This window comes from Balaenoptera musculus, chromosome X (genome assembly GCF_009873245.2).
Source record: "Balaenoptera musculus isolate JJ_BM4_2016_0621 chromosome X, mBalMus1.pri.v3, whole genome shotgun sequence".
NCBI lineage: Eukaryota > Metazoa > Chordata > Mammalia > Artiodactyla > Balaenopteridae > Balaenoptera > Balaenoptera musculus.
The window spans coordinates 15,308,546-15,329,743 of NC_045806.1; the positions used below are offsets into that span (position 1 = coordinate 15,308,546).

Below are 21,198 nucleotides of genomic sequence, written 5' to 3' on the forward strand. Positions count from 1 at the left end.
TCCTGGACTTCTTTACATGGCAGCTAGATCCCAAGAGGGCAAAGGCAGAAGCCACAAGGCCTCCTTAGGCCTCTGCTCTGGAACTCACACAAAATCAGTTCTGCCATATCCTATTGGTCAAAGCAAGTCACAAGGCTAGGTGCAGATTCAAAGGGGTTAGGAAAGATCCATCTCTTGCAGGGAGCAGTAGCAGCAGCATTATCTTGTAAAGGGATATGAATACAAGGAGACGTGATTCGTTGGGGACCATTATTATAAAGATGTACCACAACCCAGGAAAGGAAGTTTGGAGTTATAGGGCATACATATGGTCAGCTTTATTAGGTACTGATAAACAGTTTTACAAAATTGTTGTACCAAGTTATACTGCCAACAGTGTATGAGAGTTCCAGTTGTTCAGTATCTTTGTCAACACCTGAAATTATCAGTCCTTTTCATTTTAGCCATTCTGGTGGGTATGTAGTAATATCACATTTCTGCTTTAATTTGCATTCCCCTGGTGAGCAGAGAAGTTGCTCACTTGTTTGAATGTTTAGCAGTCACGTGGACATCCCATATGGCAAAGTGCCTGTTCAGGTCTTTTGCCCATTTTTCTATTGGGTATCTGCCTTTTTCTTACCAATTTGTAAGAGTTCTGTAGGTATTCTAAATATGAGAATGTGAATCTTTGTTAGATGAATTTATTGCAAATATCTGCTCCTAGTCTTTGGCTTTTATCCATCCCCCTAGTCTTTAATCTTTAAATGATGTCTTTTGATGAGTAGACATTCTTGATTTTTTTTAAAAATTAATTAATTTATTTTTATTTTTGGCTGTGTTGGGTCTTCGTTTCTGTGTGAGGGCTTTCTCTAGTTGCGGCAAGCGGGGGCCACTCTTCATCGCGGTGCGCGGGCCTCTCACTATCACGGCCTCTCTTGTTGCGGAGCACAGGCTCCAGAGGCGCAGGCTCAGTAGTTGTGGCTCACGGGCCTAGTTGCTCCGCGGCATGTGGGATCTTCCCAGACCAGGGCTCGAACCCGTGTCCCCTGCATTAGCAGGCAGATTCTCAACCACTGCGCCACCAGGGAAGCCCGACATTCTTGATTTTAATGTAGTACAATTTTTTTCTTTTATGGTTAGTGCTTTCTGTATCCTGCTTAAGAAAGCCTTGCCTGATATGAGCGTGCGCGCATGTGTGTGTGTCTGTGTGTGCTCATTTGTGCAAAAATAAATACAGGAGAAACCTACAGGGTAAGTCAGAAACTAATGGCATTATTTACCTACAGGAAATGGAGGGACAGGTGGGAGCAGGGCAGAAAGAATGGGGAGAATGGGGTTTGGGTAGGAGGGATGAGGGGCAAGTGACACATCTCTGAGAATACCTTTCTGTAGTTCTGAATCTTAGAACCATGATAATGTTTCACATCCCTAAAAAAAAAATAATAATTAATTAAAAACAGGAAGAGAGAGAGAATGTGATTCCCAAGTAGAATACACACTGTGACAAATGAACTTAATTGTATTACAAATGAATAACCATCACCCAAAGGAGGTGGGGAAGAAACAAAATAACCTAAGTGACATTGGAAAATAGCGTTTAACCATAATATGCCTTGATGAGGTTTCATTTTTATTTATCCTGTGTGGGGTTTGCTGAGCTTCTGTTATATCTAAGTTGATATTTTTGTCAGGTTTAGGAAATTTTCATCCATTAATTATTTAAAATATCTTTCTTTTCAAGTCTAAATATCTTTTTCTTTGTGAATCCTTGGCTTTTAAACTTAGAAGGCCCTGAAATATTTAAAATGTGGATTACCATGGCTGTTTTTCTAGATTTTTTATGGTTTGACTTTTAAAAGTTTTAACATTTCATAAATTTTGAATTTTTGATATTAAACTAAAAAAGGAAATTTTGATGCCTAGTGGTTGAGAATAATTAAAAAACACACCTACGAAGAAAATGTCCAAGTAGTTAACCAAATTTTCCCCACGACATTTATTTCATAATGTATCTTTTCACCATGTTTTGTAGTGCCTCCTTCATAATATATTTATTAAAAAATATGTAATAGGGCATATTTCCAGGCTGTCTGTTATCTTACACATCTCTCCATTATAGAGTCCTAGTATCATACTGATTTAGTTATTATATGTATCAGAAAAAGAGATTTCCAGATTATTGCTGTATGTTGATTTCACTTTCAAAATTTTTTCCAGCTTTATTAAAATATAATTAACATATAACATTATATAAGTTTAAGGTGTACAGTATAATGATTTCTTATATGCATATATTGCAAAATGATTACCACAATGTTAGTTAACACATGCATCAATTCACATAGTTACAATTTTGTGTGTGTGTGGTGAGAGCTTTTAAAATGTACTCTCTTAGCAACTTTCAGTATATAATAGAGTATTGTTGACTAGAGTCACCATACTGTACATTACTGTAGGTTGCTTTCTGATGGCCCTTTTTGGTGGGAAAGTTCCAGACAACCTCTACCTAGGCCTGTTTGACAGAAGTGCTATGACCCCTAAGCAGGGTATATTTAGGGACCAGAAGGTCACTTAACATTTCCAGATACCAGGGCCAGTTTAATGGTTTTAACTCTGAGGCACAGAGTATGCTGAGACATTCTGGGTGTTCCAAAGGTGAGAGGTGACCTACATGTCCTACTGCTTGCTCAAAGCCAATTCATAGGACTTGATGGGGAGACGCTGCACATCCTTTCCCCAGTCTGAGTTTTTACATCAGCCTCCTCCCACAGGTAGAAAGCCAAAGCTGCTATATACATAGCAACAGGTTTAAACAGAGTCTGGTGGAAGTGGGGAGTGGGATGGAGTGAGTGGAAGTGTTGTTTTGACTTTTCTTTCTGCTTTCCAGATCAATCAAAATGTGCTATCAAGCCAGGTATTTTATATTTTTTGTTGCTATGGTGAATAAGATATTTCCCCCACTGTATCTCCCTAATGATTATTGGTAGTATTTAGTAAAGCGTTTGGTTTATGTCTGTTTATTTTGTATTGTGATACTATTGAACAGTAACATTAAATAATAATAATAATTATTATTACTACTCATATTTATTAAATGCCATGTGCCATGTCTTTTAAGTGCTTTAAATATATCATTTCATTTAGTTTTCATGACAAACCAGTGGAATTAGTATTCTCATCCCCCTTTTGTGGATGAGAATACTGAGGCTTATAAGGTAACCTCCCAAGGTTATTCATCTTATCAGTGGTGAAGCTGTGATTCAAACCAGTGAGATTAACCGCTGTTATTGTTTTAATTCTCCTATCAATTCTGGGAGTTTTTCAATTGATTTTCTTGAGTGTAGATATTTAATCACACTGGTCACAAGTAACTTTATATCTTTCTGTCCAAGAGTCACTGCTCTTATTTTGGCTTCATGTTTTATTATATTTGCTGGAGATAGCAGAACAGTGTTAAAATGAAACAGTGAAAGTGGGCATCCCCGTTTTGTTAATGATTCAATGGAAAAACCATTACCGTTGATTTAAATTTTTAAAAATACATTAAGGAGGTATCCTTCCATTCCTAGTTTTCTGAGTTTTTAAAAAAATCAAGAACAGGTGTTGAATTTTACAAAAGGTCATTTTGGCATCTATTGAACTTACTGTATGGACACTCATGATTTTAATCCAGATTCATAATTGAGAAATGAAGTAACTATAAACATGGTTCAATTTGTGCTTTTCTTTTTCCAGCAACGTCTGGAGCTTGTATTCAAAGTGACATGCGGGTGGTAGAGGCAGAAATTGTTTTTTTAAAAAAAATTATGAGCTTTAGATTTTTCCTAGTCCAGATTTTGAGTCTGTACTGGGCAAAAGAAAAGATTGTGTGTAGGGGGTATTTTTGAGGTATTTTCTTTAGAACAACTTGTTAAGGCATCATTCAGTTATAATTCAAGATTTTATTATATTTAATTACTATAGATTCATGTTGACAGAATTAGAAACCAAATAGGTATGGATTAATTCTAATTACATGTTGCACAAATATTCTTATAGTTGGCATTCATTAAATTATTATTATTAGTTATAATAGTTACAGCCCACAAGGACAGTACATGCATTTGAAATGTTGACGCTTTTGATTGTTTTCACATATGATGCACGTTAGCTACCCACGTTAGGAAGAAAATCTATGTTATTCTTTATTATGTGGATAAAAACCAGCAGAAGGATTATGATTTGATGTTTATTGATATTTCATATTGAGTAGTTTTGATTAAGAATTGGTTTAGGGGGCTTCCCTGGTGGCGCAGTGGTTAAGAATCCGCCTGTCAATCCAGGGGACACAGGTTTGAGTCCTGGTCCGGGAAGATCCCACATGCCACGGAGCAACTAAGCCCGTGTGCCACAACTACTGAGCCTGTGCTCTAGAGCCCGTAAGCCACAACTACTGAGCCCACATGCCACAACTACTGAAGCCTGGGCACCTAGAGCCCGTGCTCTGCAGCAAGAGAAGCCACTGCAATGAGAAGCCCGTGCACCGCAACAAAGAGTAGCCCCCGCTCGCTGCAACTAGAGAAAGCCCGCGCACAGCAACGAAGACCCAATGCAGGCAAAACTAAATTAAAAAAAAAAAAAAATTGGTTTAGGGAATTCCCTGGTGGCCCAGTGGTTAGTACTCCACATTTCCACTGCAGGGGGCCCAGGTTCAATCCCTGGTTAGGGAATTAAGATCCTGCAAGCTGCGCGGCAAGGCCAAAAAAAAAAATTGGTTTAGGGAAATGGTGCTTTTTCATATATTTATCACTGAACTTATAAGAAATGAGGGTCATCAAATGTATGAAAGGAAGGGCCAGACTGGACTTTTTTTTTTTTTTAAGAAGAAAAGCAATATTTTTATTACAGTCTTAAATAACAAGACTGAGTTTTAATAACCAGAACTGGTGGAATTGACTTGTGTCAGTTAGCTGATGAGAAAGGGAAAGTTGACAGAACATTGGTGAAGGCAATGGTCGGGAAAAGAAAATCAGTTCTTGTTTATACCTCACCAGTTGGGATTTCTCAGTAAGGTAGTTATAAGATGATATAGTGTGGGAATAAAGACGCAGACCTACTAGAGAATGGACTTGAGGACATGGGGAGGGGGAAGGGTAAGCTGGGACGAAGTGAGAGAGTGGCATGGACATATATACACTACCAAATGTAAAACCGATAGCTAGTGGGAAGCAGCCACATAGCACAGGGAGATCAGCTCGGTGCTTTGTGACCACCTAGAGGGGTGGGATGGGGAGGGTGGGAGGGAGGGAGACGCAAGAGGGAGGGGATATGGGGATATATGTATATGTATAGCTGATTCACTTTGTTATAAAGCAGAAACTAACACACCATTTAACACACAGTAAAGCAATTATACTCCAATAAAGATGTTAAAAAGAAAAAAGATGATATAATGCAACTGCTGAGGTTGTTTTTGGTTTTGTTTGTTTGGTTGTTGTTGTTTTCCCAAGAGAAGCCTGATTTTTCAGTAAGTAAAGCTGGGAAGAAGAAAGGTGTTTTTTTTGGAGTAAGATGCTCTTCTAAGAAAGACTACCAAGTAGAAATGATCATTAAGATAGTCAAGTAGAATATTTTGGCTTTTCTGCCTACAAAATGAACCTGAGATAAAATTTACCAAGATGCTCTGCATTTCTAGTTTTCAAACATAAAATGAAATAATTAAGTTTTCTCAAATCTCAAACCAAATCCAAATGAGAAAAATAACCTCTGCTGGACCACATTGAAGACAGACATTATTACTCCTAAATTTAACTTCTTATAAAACATCATCAATTACCACCAAAAAATATTGGAGTACACAATAATTTAGAAAACATTTTAAAATTACCAAATATTATGACTTTAGAAAAAAATTTCAAGTTTAGTTTTTAATTGTAATCTCTCAGCATAACTGAATAATGAAAAACAATGTATTCTATCTATATCTGCTAACATCATACCTTCCAAACCTATAGAGAACTTCTTATTTATTTATTTATTTATTTTGGGCTGCATTGGGTCTTTGTTGCTGCATGCGGGCTTTCTCTAGTTGCGGTGAGCGGGGGCTACTCTTTGTTGTGGTGTGCAGTCTTCTCATTGCAGTGGCTTCTCTTGTTGTGGAGCACGGGCTCTAGGCTTGTGGGTTTCAGTAGTTGTGGCACGCGGCGGGCTCAGTAGTTGTGGCACACAGGCTTAGTTGCTCCGCGGCATGTGGGATCTTCCCAGACCAGGGCTTCAACCCGTGTCCCCTGCATTGGCAGGCGGATTCTTAACCACTGCGCCACCAGGGAAGCCCTAGAGAACTTCTAATTAATGAGCTTAGTAGCAATTCAGTGTTAATGAGCTGAAGAGTATGTCATTGTCCTATCAGTTATCTGTTACTGCAATAATACTGTGTATTAAACAACTATAATAGCTCAGTAGCATGTAATAAACATTTCTTTTTGCTCACAAGTGTACAGATCAGCTGAGCACTTCTGCTGATCTTGGCAGACTTGATTTGGCAGTTTTTTGGGTCTCTCAAAAGAGAGAGCATGGAAGCATACAAGGCCTCCTGAGGCCTTGGCTTGGAACTGGTACATAACACTTCCACCATATTCTTTAGTCCAACTCAAGTCACAAACCCAACCCAGCTTCAAGGGCTGGGGAAGGAGACTCTTGATGAGAGTGGCTGCAAAATCACATTAAAAAGAGCATGACTAGAGGCTGGAGTAGAGAATTGGGGATACTTTTGCAATCAATCTACCATATCACTTTTCATCTTTCTCCACCTGAATTGGCCAGATTTCTTTTCTTGGGCTGACTGTTTCATAGGCAGTCTAGCAAGAAAGAGATCCTGGGTCTCAGCACCTACTGAAATGGGCAGTGGAGGTAATCTGTTACACAGAAATATCTCTTCGAGAGAGAGAGAGGTCCTTTGGGAATTTCTGCCTATGGTTTGTTACCAAGAAGAAAAAGAAAATCATGTCAGAAAATTGGTTTTTATGTGACGAGAGAAACAAATCAATTACAGTTAAGTAAAATTTGAAGTGTTTAACAGGGAAAATTGAATGTTGCCATTTAATTTTCTGTAGATCCTGAATAGCCACAGATGTTTGAACCAAATACAATGCATTGTTATGTTTCCAGCCCTATTTGTAAAAATCTGAGATATTAGAGTGGGCAAAAAAAAATGTAGAGTTAGAGCTTCAGAGCATCAAAATACCTTGATTGACCAGTTTTCCCTGTGCTCCTCCCTCTCCTCCCCACTGATGAACTCACTGCTTTGGTAAAATGTCCACCTGGGAAGGGATAATGATGATTCATGTGAATGTACCTACTGATCTCAGAACAAATCATTCCTCATGGTTATATGTGGGATATCTTGGTATTCATAACATTTAGCACAGTGCTTTACATGGGCTAGGTATTCAAGAAGTTATTTATTGCATTTTAAGTATGGAAATGTAGATTTTTTTTCCCCCTTTTCTGTCTTTCCATTTCCAGAATTAGTAACTCACCTTCTTGGCAGCAACATCCAGGACAAGGATAGACGGGACTATTTGGGGTTGATAGACGTCCCAGACTCCTACTGTGGTCCTCGGCTGCAATTTCCTCTCACTTTTACTGATATTGATTTACTTATTGAGGCCTTCAAGCAACAACAGGCAAGTAGAAGCAGATACTGTCCTGATTCTTTTTTTTTTTAAATTAATTAATTAATTAATTTATTTTTGGCTGTGTTGGGTCTTCGTTTTCTATGCGAGGGCTTCCTCTAGTTGCGGCGAGCGGGGGCCACTCTTCATCGCAGTGCACGGGCCTCTCACTGTCGCGGCCTCTCTTGTGGTGGAGCACAAGTTCCAGACGCGCAGGCTCAGTAGCTGTGGTTCACGGGCCCAGTTGCTCCGCGGCATGTGGGATCTTCCCAGACCAGGGCTCGAACCCATGTCCCCTGCATTGGCAGGCAGACCCTCAACCACTGCACCACCAGGGAAGCCCTGTCCTGATTCTTGTACATAACATGTGCTCACTGACTATCTGTTGAATGAATAGACGAAAATACTACAGCAGAAATGCATTCCCTTGGGAAAAAACTTCACATTAAGTGAGAGCTACCCTCTGCTTTGCTTAACCCATTAAATACAAGTCTCCTCAGGTGCACAGAAACCTCCTCTCTATCTATAGGCTTACAGTATTTCCTTGTTCTTTTTTCTGAGGTATAATTCACATACCATAAAATTCACCATTTTAAAGTGTACGATTGATTCAGTGCTTTTTAGTACATTCACAAGATTGTGCAACAATCACTAATATCTAACTCCAGAACATTTTCTTCACCCCCAAAAGAAGTGCCGTACCCATTACCATTCCCTCCTCCCCTACTCCTGGCAGCCACTGTTCTACTTTCTGTCTCTGTGGATTTGTCTCTTCTGGATATTTTGTACAAACGGAATCATGTAATATGTTTCCTTTTGTATGTGGCTTATTTCCCTTAGCATAATGTTTTTAAGGTTCATGCATGCCATAGTATGTTTCATCACTCCTTTATTTTTATGGCTGACTAATATTCTATTATATGAGTATACCACATTTTGTTTATCCATTCATCAATGGATGAACATTTGGATTTTTTTCTACCTTTTGGCTATTATGAACAATGCTGCCATGAACATTTATGTGTAAGTTTTTATATGAACATATGTTTTCAGTCCTCTTGCGTCTGTACCTAGGAGTGGAATTGCTGAGTCATATGGTGACTCAATGTTTAACGTTTTGAGGAACTGCTAAATTGTTTTCCACAGTGGCTGCACCATTTTACATTACCACTAGTAATACGTGAGGGTTCCAGTTTCTCTACATTTTTTGCCAACACTTGTTATTTTATGTTTTTTAAAAATTTTAAATTTTATTTTTATTATAGCTATCCTAGTTGTGTGTAAAGTGGTATCTAATTGTGGTTCTCATATGCATTTCCCTAATGGCTAAGATGTTGAGCATCTTTTCATGCTTACTGGCCATTTGTACACATTCTTTGGAGAAATGTCTATTCAGATCCTTTGCCCATTTTAAAATCAGGTTATTTGTCTTCTTACTATTGAGTTGTAAGGGTTCTTTATATATTCTGGATACAAGTCCCTTATCAGATATACAATTTGCAAATATTTTCTCCCATTCTGTAGGTTGTCTTGTCACTTTCTTAATAATGTCTTTTGAGTCACAAACGTTTCTAATTTTGATGACGTCCAATTTATCTCCTTTTTTCTTTGGTTGCTTGTGTTTTGGCATCATATCTAAGAATCCATTGCTAAATCCAAGGTCATGAAGATTTACCCCTATGTTTTCTTTTAAGAATTTTATAGTTTTAGCTCTGACATTTAGCTCTATGAGCCATTTTCAGTTAACATCTCTATATGGTATGAGGTATGGGTCCAACTTCATTCTTTGCATGTGGATATGCAGTTGTCCCTATACCTTTTGTTGAAGAACCTGTTCTTTCCCCATTGAATGGTTTTGGTTCCTTTGTAAAAAATTAATAGGCCATAGCTGTCTGGATTTATTTCTGGACCCCCAATTCTTTTCCATTGGTGTGTGTGTCTATCCTTATGCCAGTACCACACTGTCTTGATTACTGTAGCTTTGTGGTAAGTTTTGAAATCAGGAAGTGTCAATCCTTTGCCTTTGTTATTCTTTCTCAATATTGTTTTGGCATTTAGGGTCCCTTGCAGTGAATTTGAAGATTGACTTTTCCATTTATGCAAAAAAGCCCACTGAGATTTTGGTAGGGGTTGCACTGAATCTGTAGATTGCTTTGGGTAGTATTGTCTTCTTGACAATGTTAAGTCTTCTAATCCATGAACATGGGATGTTTTTCCATTTATTTGGGTCTTCTTTAATTTCCTTCAGCTATGCTTCATAATTTTATACTTTTCAGTGTACAAGTCTTTCACTACCTTGAATTTATTCCTAGGTATTTTATTCTTTTGGTTGCTATTATAAAACGAATTACTTTCTTAATTCCCTTTTGAACTGTTCATTGCTGGTGTATAGAAACACAACTGACTTTTGTAGGTTGATCTTTTACTCTGCAACTTTGCTGAATTCATTTATTAGCTCTAATAGGTGTGTGTTTGTGTGTGTGTGTGTGTGTGTGTGTGTGTGTGTGTATTCTTTTGGATATTCTGTATACAGGATCACATCATCTGTGAATAGAGTTTTACTTCTTCGTTTCTGGTTTAGATGCCTTTTATTTCTTTTTCTTGCCTAATTGCTCTGGCTAGGATTTCCAGTATAATGTTGAATAGCAGTGGTGAGAGCAGACATGCTTTTCTTATTCCTCATCTTAGGGAGAAAGCTTTTAATCTTTTCACCATTGAGTTTGATGTTAGTTATGGTTTGGTTTGGTTTGGTTTTTAATAAATGCTGTTTATCAAGTTGAGGAAGTGTCCATCTATTCCTAGTTTTCTGAGTGGCTTTATCATGAAAAGGTGTTGGAATTTGTCAAATACTTTTTCTGCATTAGTTGAGATGATTGTGTGTTTTTTTCCCTTCATTATAGTAATGTTGTGTATTACATTGATCAGTTTTCTTATGTTGAACCACTCTTACATTCCTGGAATAAATCCCACTTGGTTATGGTATATAATTCTTTAGAAATTCTGTTGGATTTGGTTTGCTGGTATCTTGTCAAGGATTTTTGCATTTTATTCGTAAGAGATATTGGTCTGTATTGTCTTCTTGTGTGGTGTTTTTATCTGGCTTTGATATCAAGGTAATACTGTCCTCATGAAATGAGTTAGGAATTGCTTCCTTCTCTTCTATTTTTTAGAAGAGTTTGAGAAGGATTGGTGTTACTTCTTTAAAGGTTTCATAGAGTTCACCAGTGAAGCTGTCTGGTCTTGCACTTTTCTTTGTTAGGAAGTTTATGATTACTGATTCAATCTCTACTTGTTCTAGATCTGTTCAGATTTTCTATTTCTTCTTGAGTGTTTTGATAATTTGTGTGTTTCCAGGAATTTGTCCATTTCATCTAAATTATCTAATTTGTTAGTATACAATTGTTCATAATATTCTCTTATAATTCTTTTTATTTCTTTGAGGTCAGTGGTAATGTCCCCATTTTCATTTCTGATTATAGTTATTTGCATTTTCTCTCTTTTTTTTCTTGGCCAGTCTAGGTAAAATTTTGTCAATTTTGTAGCTCTTTTCAAAGAACCAACTTTTGGTTTTGTTGATTGTATTGGTTTTCTGTTCTCTATTTCATTTCTCTGCACTCTAATCCCTATCTTCTTCCTTCTGCTGGCTTTCCGTTTAATTTGCTCTTCTTTTTCTAGCTCCTTAACTCATTACTGATGGGGGGATTTTTGTAGAAACTAATGCCTGTGGCTGGCGATTTTTATTTTGGCTGGCCAAAAAGTCAATTCTGTTATTTCACTAACACTTTGCAGGTTATTACATTCAGTAGTTATATCTGACACACCTGTAAAGTCTTCTAATTTTCGTGAAATGTTGTCTTCTATCCACTCTTCTGTAGAAGCAAAGGAACATTCTCCAGCACCACGAGTTTCATTTTCACTTTCCGTATCAGAATCAATCACTAAGGTTTTTTGTCTTTTTGTTGGTGTTATATTCACATTGTCTGAATCAGAACTATATTCTGAAGAACTGTCATCTTCTGGACGCTAGTATATATGTTGCTCAGACAGTCAGAGAAAATATCTGCATAAAGTTCACCGAACAGTTCTTCTTCAGTCAGAATTTCACAATGTGTCATTTTTGAAAATTTTACGTTTATAATATACACAAGGTTGGAGCAAAACCTAATGGAGCAAAATGTGAATGATAATGACAATCATAAGTTATATAATGAACCCTTGATCAATTTTAAGCTCTAACAACTTTGCATGGTGATGTTAATTGTATCACTCTCTAAAAACGTATTGATATGTCTCTGGTCAATAATGTTCAGGTAACAAAAGACGTATTAATGTGTCTCTGGTCAATAATGTGTTAAACATTAAGTCAGGCTTTTCATTCGAGATCTTTCTTCTTTCTTAATGTAGGCATTTACAGCCATACATTTCTCACTGAGCATTGCTCTTACTGTATCCCGTAAGTTTTGGTATGTTGTGTTTTAATTTTTGTTCATCTCCAAGTATTTTCTAATTTCCCTCATGATTTCTTCAACATATTCAAGAGTATGTTGTATAATTTCCACATATTTGTGAACTTTCCAGTTTTCCTTCTGTTATTGATTTCTAGTTTCATTCCATTGTGGTCAAAGAAGATACTTTGTATGATTTCAGTCTTTTAGAATGTATTGAGGCTTGTTTTGTAGCCTAACATCTGGTCTATCCTAGAGAATGTTCCATGTGCACTTGTAAGAAAATGTGTAGTCTGCTGTTTTGGGTGGAGTAGTCTATTGATGTTTCTTAGGTCTAGTTGGGTGTGAGGTCTCCGAAGTTTCTTTTCTTTTAGGCTGTGTTCACCTAGTGTTTTGACAGAGATTTCCTTGAACACCAAGAGCCATTAAGAAAGAAAGAGAGAGAGAGAGAGAGAGGAAGGGAGGGAGGAGGGAGGGGGAAGGGAGGGGGAGGGAGGGAGGAGGAAAGAAAGGAGGAAAGAGGGAAAGAAAGAGGGAGGGGGAAGAAAGAGGGAGAGGGAAAGAAAGAAGGGAAGGGAACAGAAGGGAAGGAAAGGGAAGGAAGGAAAATCTAGTCTTTGCTGATTGGCTCTGTGTTGGTACACTCCTTTACTGCTTAGCCTGGCTGTTTACAAATCCATCTTAGCCTTTACTTTCTGCTTGCACTGTGCCATTTTTAAGTTGCCTCTTTCTTAATTCAGCATTGGTTGCTGTGAGCTTTGACTGTTTTCCAGAGTTCTGACAAAGTTGGATCTGACAGGTTTTCTTTGTTTGTTTGATCTGGTTTTTTGGCTTTATTTTTCAGTGTTTCTGCAGAGGGATGGGATCTTGGAACTATCTACCTCATTATTTTCTGACACCACCCCAGAACCCTCATTCTCAGGTTAGGACCTTAAGGGTGTACCCTAGGAGTAAGAGTGAATGAGAAGTACTGGCTCTGTAGGGACTGAAGCAAAATTTTGAATCATCTAATTCCTGAAATTGAATTGAGATCATCCTAGACAGCTAGTGCTCCTAGCCATCTGCCAAGAGAAAATTTAAACCCTCTCTGGAAGAAAATAGAGGCTTAAATTATTTCTTCAAGTTTTCATGTACAGTATCCAGAACTTAACACAACTGTTAACCAGGCACAGGAGGATGCAAGATTCACAAAAGAAAACTGAGGCAAACAGCAAACAATGGAAACAAACCTATAGAGTTTTTAGATAATGGCATTATCAGACTCAGGGTTGAAAATAAATATGCTTAATATGCTCAAGGACATAAAAGCTATGACAAAAATTCAAGGAGCTATAATAGAAAAGATAGACAATTTTGATTTTATAAAAATGAAAAAAATATGATGCTAAGGGAAGAATAAAAGGTTCAACATAGTGTACAGTGTGCTCCCATTTGTTAACAAAATTAATAAGCATTATATACTTTGATTTTTAAAAATTGAGATAAAATTCATATCACATAAAATTGATTGTTTTAACCATTTTAAATAAAGTGTATGATTCATTGGTTTTTAGTATATTCACAATGTTGTGCAACCATCACCACTATCTAATTCCAGAACATTTTTATCATCCTCAAAACAAAACCCTGTACCTCATTCCCTCTTCTCCCTAGCCCCTGGCAACCACTAGTTTACCTTCTGTCTCTGCAGATTTGCCTAATCTGTGCATTTTATATAAATGGAATCATATAATATGTGCCTTTTGTGTCTGGTGGCTTCTGCTTGGTATAATGTTTTCAAGGTTCATTCATGTTGTAGCATGTATCAGTCAGTACCTCATTCCTATTTTTGGTCGAATAATATTCCTTTGTGTGAATATACCACATTTTATTTAAGGGATTATGTATTTATACATGTGTTTGCATATTCATATGTGGTTATATTGATTTTTTAAAAATTTATTTATTTTACTTATTTATTATTTTTGGCTGCGTTGGGTCTTCATTGCTGCGTGTGGGCTTTCTCTAGTTGCGGTGAGCGGGGGCTACTCTTCGTTGCGGTGCGCGGGCTTCTTATTGCAGTGGCTTCTCTTGTTGCGGAGCACAGGCTCTGGGTGCGAGGGCTTCAGTAGTTGTGGCGTGCAGGCTTCAGTAGTTGTGGCTCACGGGCTCTAGAGCACAGACTCAGTAGTTGTGGCACACGGGCTTAGTTGCTCCGTGGCATGTGGGATCTTCCCGGACCAGGGCTTGAACCCGTGTCCCCTGCATTGGCAGGCGGATTCCTAACCACTGTGCCACCAGGGAAACCTGGTTATATTGATTTTTATATGCTTGCAAGTGCATAGAATATTTTTTGGAAAGATACTCAAGACACTCTTAACAGCAGCTGTTTTGGGGAATAGGGAAAGGAGACTGAAGTCTGGGGAAGAAGGAAAATTGCTTTTCATTATTATACTCCTTTTTGCTGTTTAAATTTTTATTTCAACTTTAGAAATGTGGGGGTTTTTTTTCATTTAAAAACTAGTTACTTTTTTAAAAAGAAAATCCTTTAAAAGTAATATTCTCCCTCAATGCCTTTAAGAGAATGTGAGTATTTTATTTAAGTTGCCATTTAATCTGAATATATTTGTAAACATAGAAATCAACTTCTGAGTTAACTCTTTTGAGTATTTAATATTGCTGTAAACACGATTATAATGCTACTGAAAGAGAAGTAGACTGGCTCTGTAGGGACTAATAATACCAAAGTGATTTTAACCAATCGAAAAAGGACCCAGAAAAAACATTTTCATAGTAGGAATTTTCTGTTGTTGCAATATATCCTCAATGATTATTTGTTAATTTAACTTAGTAAAACAACTGCCTTTTCAGACAGTAATTCCTCTGATTAGCACTACAAATGGTCCAGAAAGTCTACAGTGGCAACTTAAGGTAACACTGAAGCCAGTTTTGGGAATCAATAAATTAAATATGGAAATTAAAATAAATCATTCTATCGAAGTGTTTTGCCTGTTCCTTTAAAATCTGGCTAAAGGAAAGTTCAAGATTTGACTCACGGATTTAGAATGCTTTTGTGGGGAAAATCCTTAGCAATCCATTAGGTTTGGAGAGACAGGAAATGTGGGTTGCTCCCCACTAATTAACATCCAGGGGACCTTCTCTTTCCTCCTAATTCTCACATTGCTTTCAATCCTGCTTCCTGGTTTTTTTTTTTTAAATAAGTTTGGAGAATTTCATGATTAAATAATTTTAATGGGAAGTGGAAATGGAAAATAATTTCATTATTTTAATAGGAAGTGGAAATGGAAATTTCAGGGCACCATGAGATAGCATTGTTCCAAAGGGTTCCATCTGTCCTGAATCCCATGCCCAAACCGTTATCTGAACAATATGTAGATATGACCTCTCTCTCAGCCTCCAATAATCTAAACCAGTGCTGTCCAATAGGAATATAATGTGATCCACATACATAATTTAACATCATCTAGTAGTCAGTATTATAAAGGCAAAAAGAAACAAGTGAAATTAATTTTAATAATGTGTTTTATTTACTCCAACATATAAAATTATCATTTAAATATGTAATCATATTAAAAGTTTTTAATGAGACGTTTTACTTTTTTTTTTCATACTAAGTCTTTAAAATCCAGTGTGTATTTTGTGCTTACATTACATCTCAATTTTGACTGACCCCATTTCAAGTGGTCAATAGCCCCGTGTGACCAGTGTCTACTGCATTGGACAGTACAGGTACAAACAGTCCTGACTAGAAAGTGGTGTTAGCATCTGTTAAATTTGTATCAGCTACATCACTTTTTGAATTATGTATTTGGAATAGTTTATAATTTACAAAAAGAGAGAACAACACACTGTATTTAAAAACAAACAAACAAAAAAGCCTGGAAGAGAAAACCCAGTAAATCTGTCCAAAACAATGCTGTCATCAACACTGTAACTGGAGGAGATCAAGGGATGAATAGTCATAATAGGAGCTAATCCGAATGGTTTATCTGAGTTGGCAATATGTTCTATACTTACACTTGTATATAAGTGTGCTTGCTGTCCTGTAAACTCATGTCTGTGCACCAAATATTGAGCCACACCTAGGACACCTGGCTCAGGAGTCCCTTGGGGCCTGTCTGGCTGCCTTGTGAGACCTCCTAACCCAGCACCCCCATCTAATTCCCAGCCCTGGGGCAGGAGGTCGCAAGCAAATGCAAAGCAGCTCCTCTTGAACAATCTCTCTCTGCTTCTCTCTTTCTTTCTACTTCTCTCTCTTTTCCTTCCTTCTCTTTTCTTTACTTTTTTGCCTGCACATTTCCTTAGGGCAAGGGAGTCTCCTTTTTTTCTTGTCACCTCTCTTGGGCTCTAAGGACCAAGAATAATAAGAAATGTTCTGTGAATGGGTGATGTCAATTAAGAACATGAGAATATAGATGTCCTAGGAACCATTCATTCATTCAACTTACACATCTCTAGTGAGGGCTTATTATGTGCCAGATACTGTGCTAGGATAATCTATTTAAAAATAATTTAGAGATTGTCATGAACTATAGCTACCTGAAATGTGCTCATATGTTCCACCTATATTGCTTTCTGTGCACTCATGCCTTTTCTCCTAATTCATTATATCTATTTCCTCTCCTTCGCCCTCACAGATACTTCATGCTTATTATGTCTTAGAGGTGCTATTTGAAACCAAGAAGCTCCTGCAGCGAATGCCGAATTTCACTCACACAAAAACTTCTCCCTCCAAAGAGATAACAATCTGTGGTAAGTTTCAGAGCAGTGTTGCCAAATTAATATTTAGGAGCCTCTTGGTTCCACATCATTGGCCTAACTTGAAAACTGTGTAAATTGGACTGTATTAAGGGAAAAGTGTTAATATAGAGTTTTCTATCATGATAGTACTGTTTCCTATCTTGTCTTTGTTTTGCATACCAGCTGGCAGGAATTAATTATGTGAGAAATTAAAGAACTCATAGCTTTTTATAAAAGCAGGCAGCATTTTAATACAGAAAACCACCCATGGGTGGAATAAGTGTTCTTTGCCCTCCGTCTGGCTCTCATTGTCTTTGTTCAATGCAGCTTCTTTTAGGTGGGCCTCTGCATGCCACTTATGCTGGGAAGAGAAAAGCCCAAGGCAGGGTGGAGACTAAACTCTTCTTTGCCCTCGGCTGCTGTTTTAGATTTTTCCAACTGGTCTCTGCAGCTTTTAGAAGAGTGGGAATGTCCCAGAAATCTGTTACTTGTTCTTCTAAATAACAAGAGCTGAGATTTTGTTACCATATAGGCCAGTCTGACAGGATATTGCTTCAAGAAGCAGTACACATTGAAATTCAACACAGTTGGTGCTCAGCATGCTTGCAACTGTCTGAGAATGGAGTGCGTGGAAGGAACAGCAATTCCCTTAACTTCTAATTAAGCCTTTAGGTTACAAAACAGTGATTGTTATCTTCCAAATCAATTTTTAGCCCATGTTTCTTTTACTCTGGCAGGTAGAATGGATTTGACAATCTAATTAAACTATTTCCATTCTAGCCTCTGATAGTGGTGACAGGGACTTGATGTAGCAGTACATGCTCCATGACATGTCCTGACTCAGGCTTTTGAAGAGTCCTTAATGGTTCAATTCCAACCTAATCAGGCCACCACATCTCTGCCTTCCAGATGATGCATCTCAGCAGTGGGGACCTTTTATTCAAGGCCTCATCAGCTCTTACTTTTCATGGAGATAAAGAATTTTGGGTCATGAGGCTCAGGAAGCCATGCCAACCCATGAAGCCTCTGGAGCCAAGGCGAGGTTTGCTCTCAGAGTGTATATAATAGGCCAAACAGAGAGTGTGATCTGCTCCCATATGTTTCCAGTATACCTCCAGTTGCCATTGGAGACTTATCTTTGCATAAAAGGATCTGGAAGAAGACATGAATTAATTAGAGGGCATGTAAGTCCTGGAATCACGCAGTGTAAGAACTGAATGGTTCTTACAGAGACCATCTAGTCTATCCCTTGCTCTTACGGATGAAATTGAGGCCCAGAGAGAAAAGTGTATTGCCTTCCATGCATTTCTATGTAGTAACTTGTCCCCCTCTCTCCACCTCAGCTTACTCAGCTGGTTAGTGGCAGAGTCAGAATTAAAAATCAGATCCTCTGCATCCCAGGTTAGAGCCAACTCCATATCTGCTATCCCAACTCCCATCATGCACTGCTCTGACTGATGTTTCATTTTCCATCATGAGACAAGGACTAGGGAATGGATTGATTGGACAGTTCCATTATTTTAAAGATACCCACATCTTGGGCATTTATTTCCAGACTTTTTCCATGTAGCACCATTGATAGAAGGAAAAACCAAGGCCCATAGGTTCCCATAGCATAGGAATTATTATTTTCTGTCTTTAATAGCCCCATTGAACTTAGAAAAATTTGGTCATCATTTAAAATAAAATTAAAAATCAGGGCCATATTTTCATAAACATCCTCTGTTTAAGACAGTATTAGGAAAGGGGGAGAAATTATGATGAACCTTTACCATTATTTTAATTTCCAGATGCATTTTTTTTACATGCACATCTAAACATGCTACATAGTTCTCAACGTGCATGAAATATAGTAGGTGTTTTAGTTTATGTTATAAATGATAACCAGTTATGCACTTATATTTTTGTATGCAGTGGAAATATCTTTCTGTGGCTGTCTTTCCATGATACATTGAGTTTTATCTCTTGCTGTCCAACTAGAAGTTAAAATATTTTTAGGGACTTCCCTGGTGGTCCAGTGGCTAAGACTCCGTGCTCCCAATGCAGGGGGCCCAGGTTTGATCCCTGGTCAGGGAACTAGATCCCATGCCTCAACTAAGAGTTCGCATGCCGCAAATAGAGACCCTGCATACTGCAAGGAAGATCCCACATGCAGCAACGAAGATCCCACGTGCCGCAACTAAGACCCGGAGCAGCCTAATTAATTAATTAATTAAAAAATAATAAAGCAGCTTATGAAAAAAATGAAAATAAAAATATTTGTATAGCCTCAACTCTTAATATGCTGAAACCAATTCATTTATTAGCATACCAGCTGCAACAGTTCTGACTACCCAAATCTTTGGGTTTCTTTGTTTTTTGTTTTTTTTTTTAATTGGAACCAAAGCTGCTAATAGTAGCTTGTTTTATTGATATGAAGTGAAATACTTTGTCCATTAAGGCATTGCAGATATTCTAAAGCTCCCAATTAACCAAATTCAACAGAATACCTGACTCACAACATTTTTATTATTATGCTTGTCTCCCTCTCAGAAATTCCTCCCTGCCATCAGAACTCATATTTTTCTGATGTGGCCTCGGAAGCACTAACCACACACAGATTTGGCGAACATATACATGCCTCTGCTCTGTCAGCCAGAAAGGCACCTTTATTCTCAATGGTGTACATTGGTGCCTCTCCTTTAAGGCAGCATAATGTAGTGGGGACCGTTTATTGAATGAGCTCATATTTTCTTAGCTAAAGTTTTTTTTTTTTTTTTTACCATCTTTATTGGAGTATCCTGAAGAAAATTAGGAAAACAAAATAATTTTAAAAATATATTTAACTGATAAGTAAAGTCCTTCCATTTTTATTTCCTTAGATTTGGAGTGAGAGCAATGAGATTTAAGTATACGGTAGTATTAATATGCTCTTAATATTGTAGTCATTTTATAAATAACTGCTGGTGATGCAGGATTTTAATTTTATTATTCCCATTATAATTGGGGTCATGTCTTGTATATATTTGGTTAATTTTGGTTGTAGCATTTTAAGCAAACTGAGGAAAAGTATTCCTAAATTAAATTATATTTAGTAATTAAGTTGGATACAAGGAATAAAAATTTATGATCAGAGGTTATGAAAGTCAAATATTTACCTAGAAATAGTTATCCAAATAGGGCTTTTGAATATTCACATATTTACTCTTGTTTTTAAATTAATGGCTTCATCTATTTATATGGTTTCCCTTAGTTGGCTGAGTTTTATAAAGCCATGCTTTCATTTTTATTTTCTCTAATAGTCTCATCAACAGAATGTCAACTATCTACTCAAAATTTTTAAGTTTCAGATGCTACTGCTGGAGCATATTCTTGAAAATGTGGCTTTAAAAAGCTTTGCATTTAGCAATTAAACTTAATTATTGAGTGCCTACTATGCAGCAGGTACTATGGGAGGCATTTGGGGTTTAATGCCAAGATAGATGATACTGCTGTTCTCCTAGAGATTACAGTGTAGGTAGCACAGAACAATCACTAAGAGCTTCAGTTTTGAAGAGAGATAAAGTTGAGTTTGAATTCCAGCTCTGCTACTTGGTAGCTGGGCAACTTTGCATAAGTTACTTAACTACTCTGAGCCTCATTCGTAAAATGAGTATGATGAAAACAATACCCATCTCATAGAGTGGTTGTAAGGATTGAACAAGATAATTCACGTAAACCCTTAGTCTAGCACTTGGCACAGAGTGAGCTAAGAACAGCATAAATGGCAGGAGTGAATAGGTAATTGCAACATTGGATGCTGTCCCCTATAGGAAAGGGGACAAAGTTTCCGTAGAGTGCTATGGAAACAAATTGTCTGTTGAATTAATATCATCATAGGGTAAAAACCCGATGTCCTGAAAACGCTTGGAGTATACCAGTAGTGTTTCAGTTTTTAAATTCTGTTACATATCTTTTCAAATTAGAGTTTTTGTCTTTTCAGTTTTTAAATTCTTGTTTCCTACTGAATAGCGATTTTTCATTTCATTTCCAGGTGATTTGCATGGGAAACTGGATGATCTTTTTTTGATCTACTCGAAGGTAAATGATTATTTTGCTAAATATTTATATTTTTGTTGGGGGAAGGCAGCCCTAGGACAAATAACAATATTAGTTTTATTAGGGATAGGTACAAATACAGATATAATAGGACAGTTTTTATCCAAGAAGTTGAAAGATTTGGTTTTTTTCACACGTTTCACAAAAAAATTTTAAAGATTTAATTTGGGTCTTTGTTTAATATTATTGTTATCTGTAGATCCATTAGGATTTGTACCTGATTGTATTTATGTTCTTTATTACATCGTAAATGTCTAGATGGCACAGGAAGGGGAGGGAAACAGTCTGTTTTATTTTATTGTTAT

At 37.2% G+C, this 21,198-nt stretch overlaps 1 protein-coding gene across 7 annotated transcripts in view; it reads left to right on the forward strand.

Annotated features, from left to right (window-relative positions):
• Positions 1-21,198, forward strand: part of PPEF1 (protein phosphatase with EF-hand domain 1) — a 147,223-nt gene that overhangs the window by 77,178 nt on the left and 48,847 nt on the right. For 6 of the 7 annotated variants that reach the window (XM_036841022.1, XM_036841027.1, XM_036841025.1 and 3 more), the window contains 3 exons: positions 7,483-7,643; positions 16,714-16,828; positions 20,829-20,875. In XM_036841022.1, coding sequence (XP_036696917.1) covers positions 7,483-7,643; positions 16,714-16,828; positions 20,829-20,875 — 323 coding nt within the window. The remainder of the gene's footprint in view (positions 1-7,482; positions 7,644-16,713; positions 16,829-20,828; positions 20,876-21,198) is intronic. The other variant, XM_036841028.1, reaches the window with a different exon arrangement.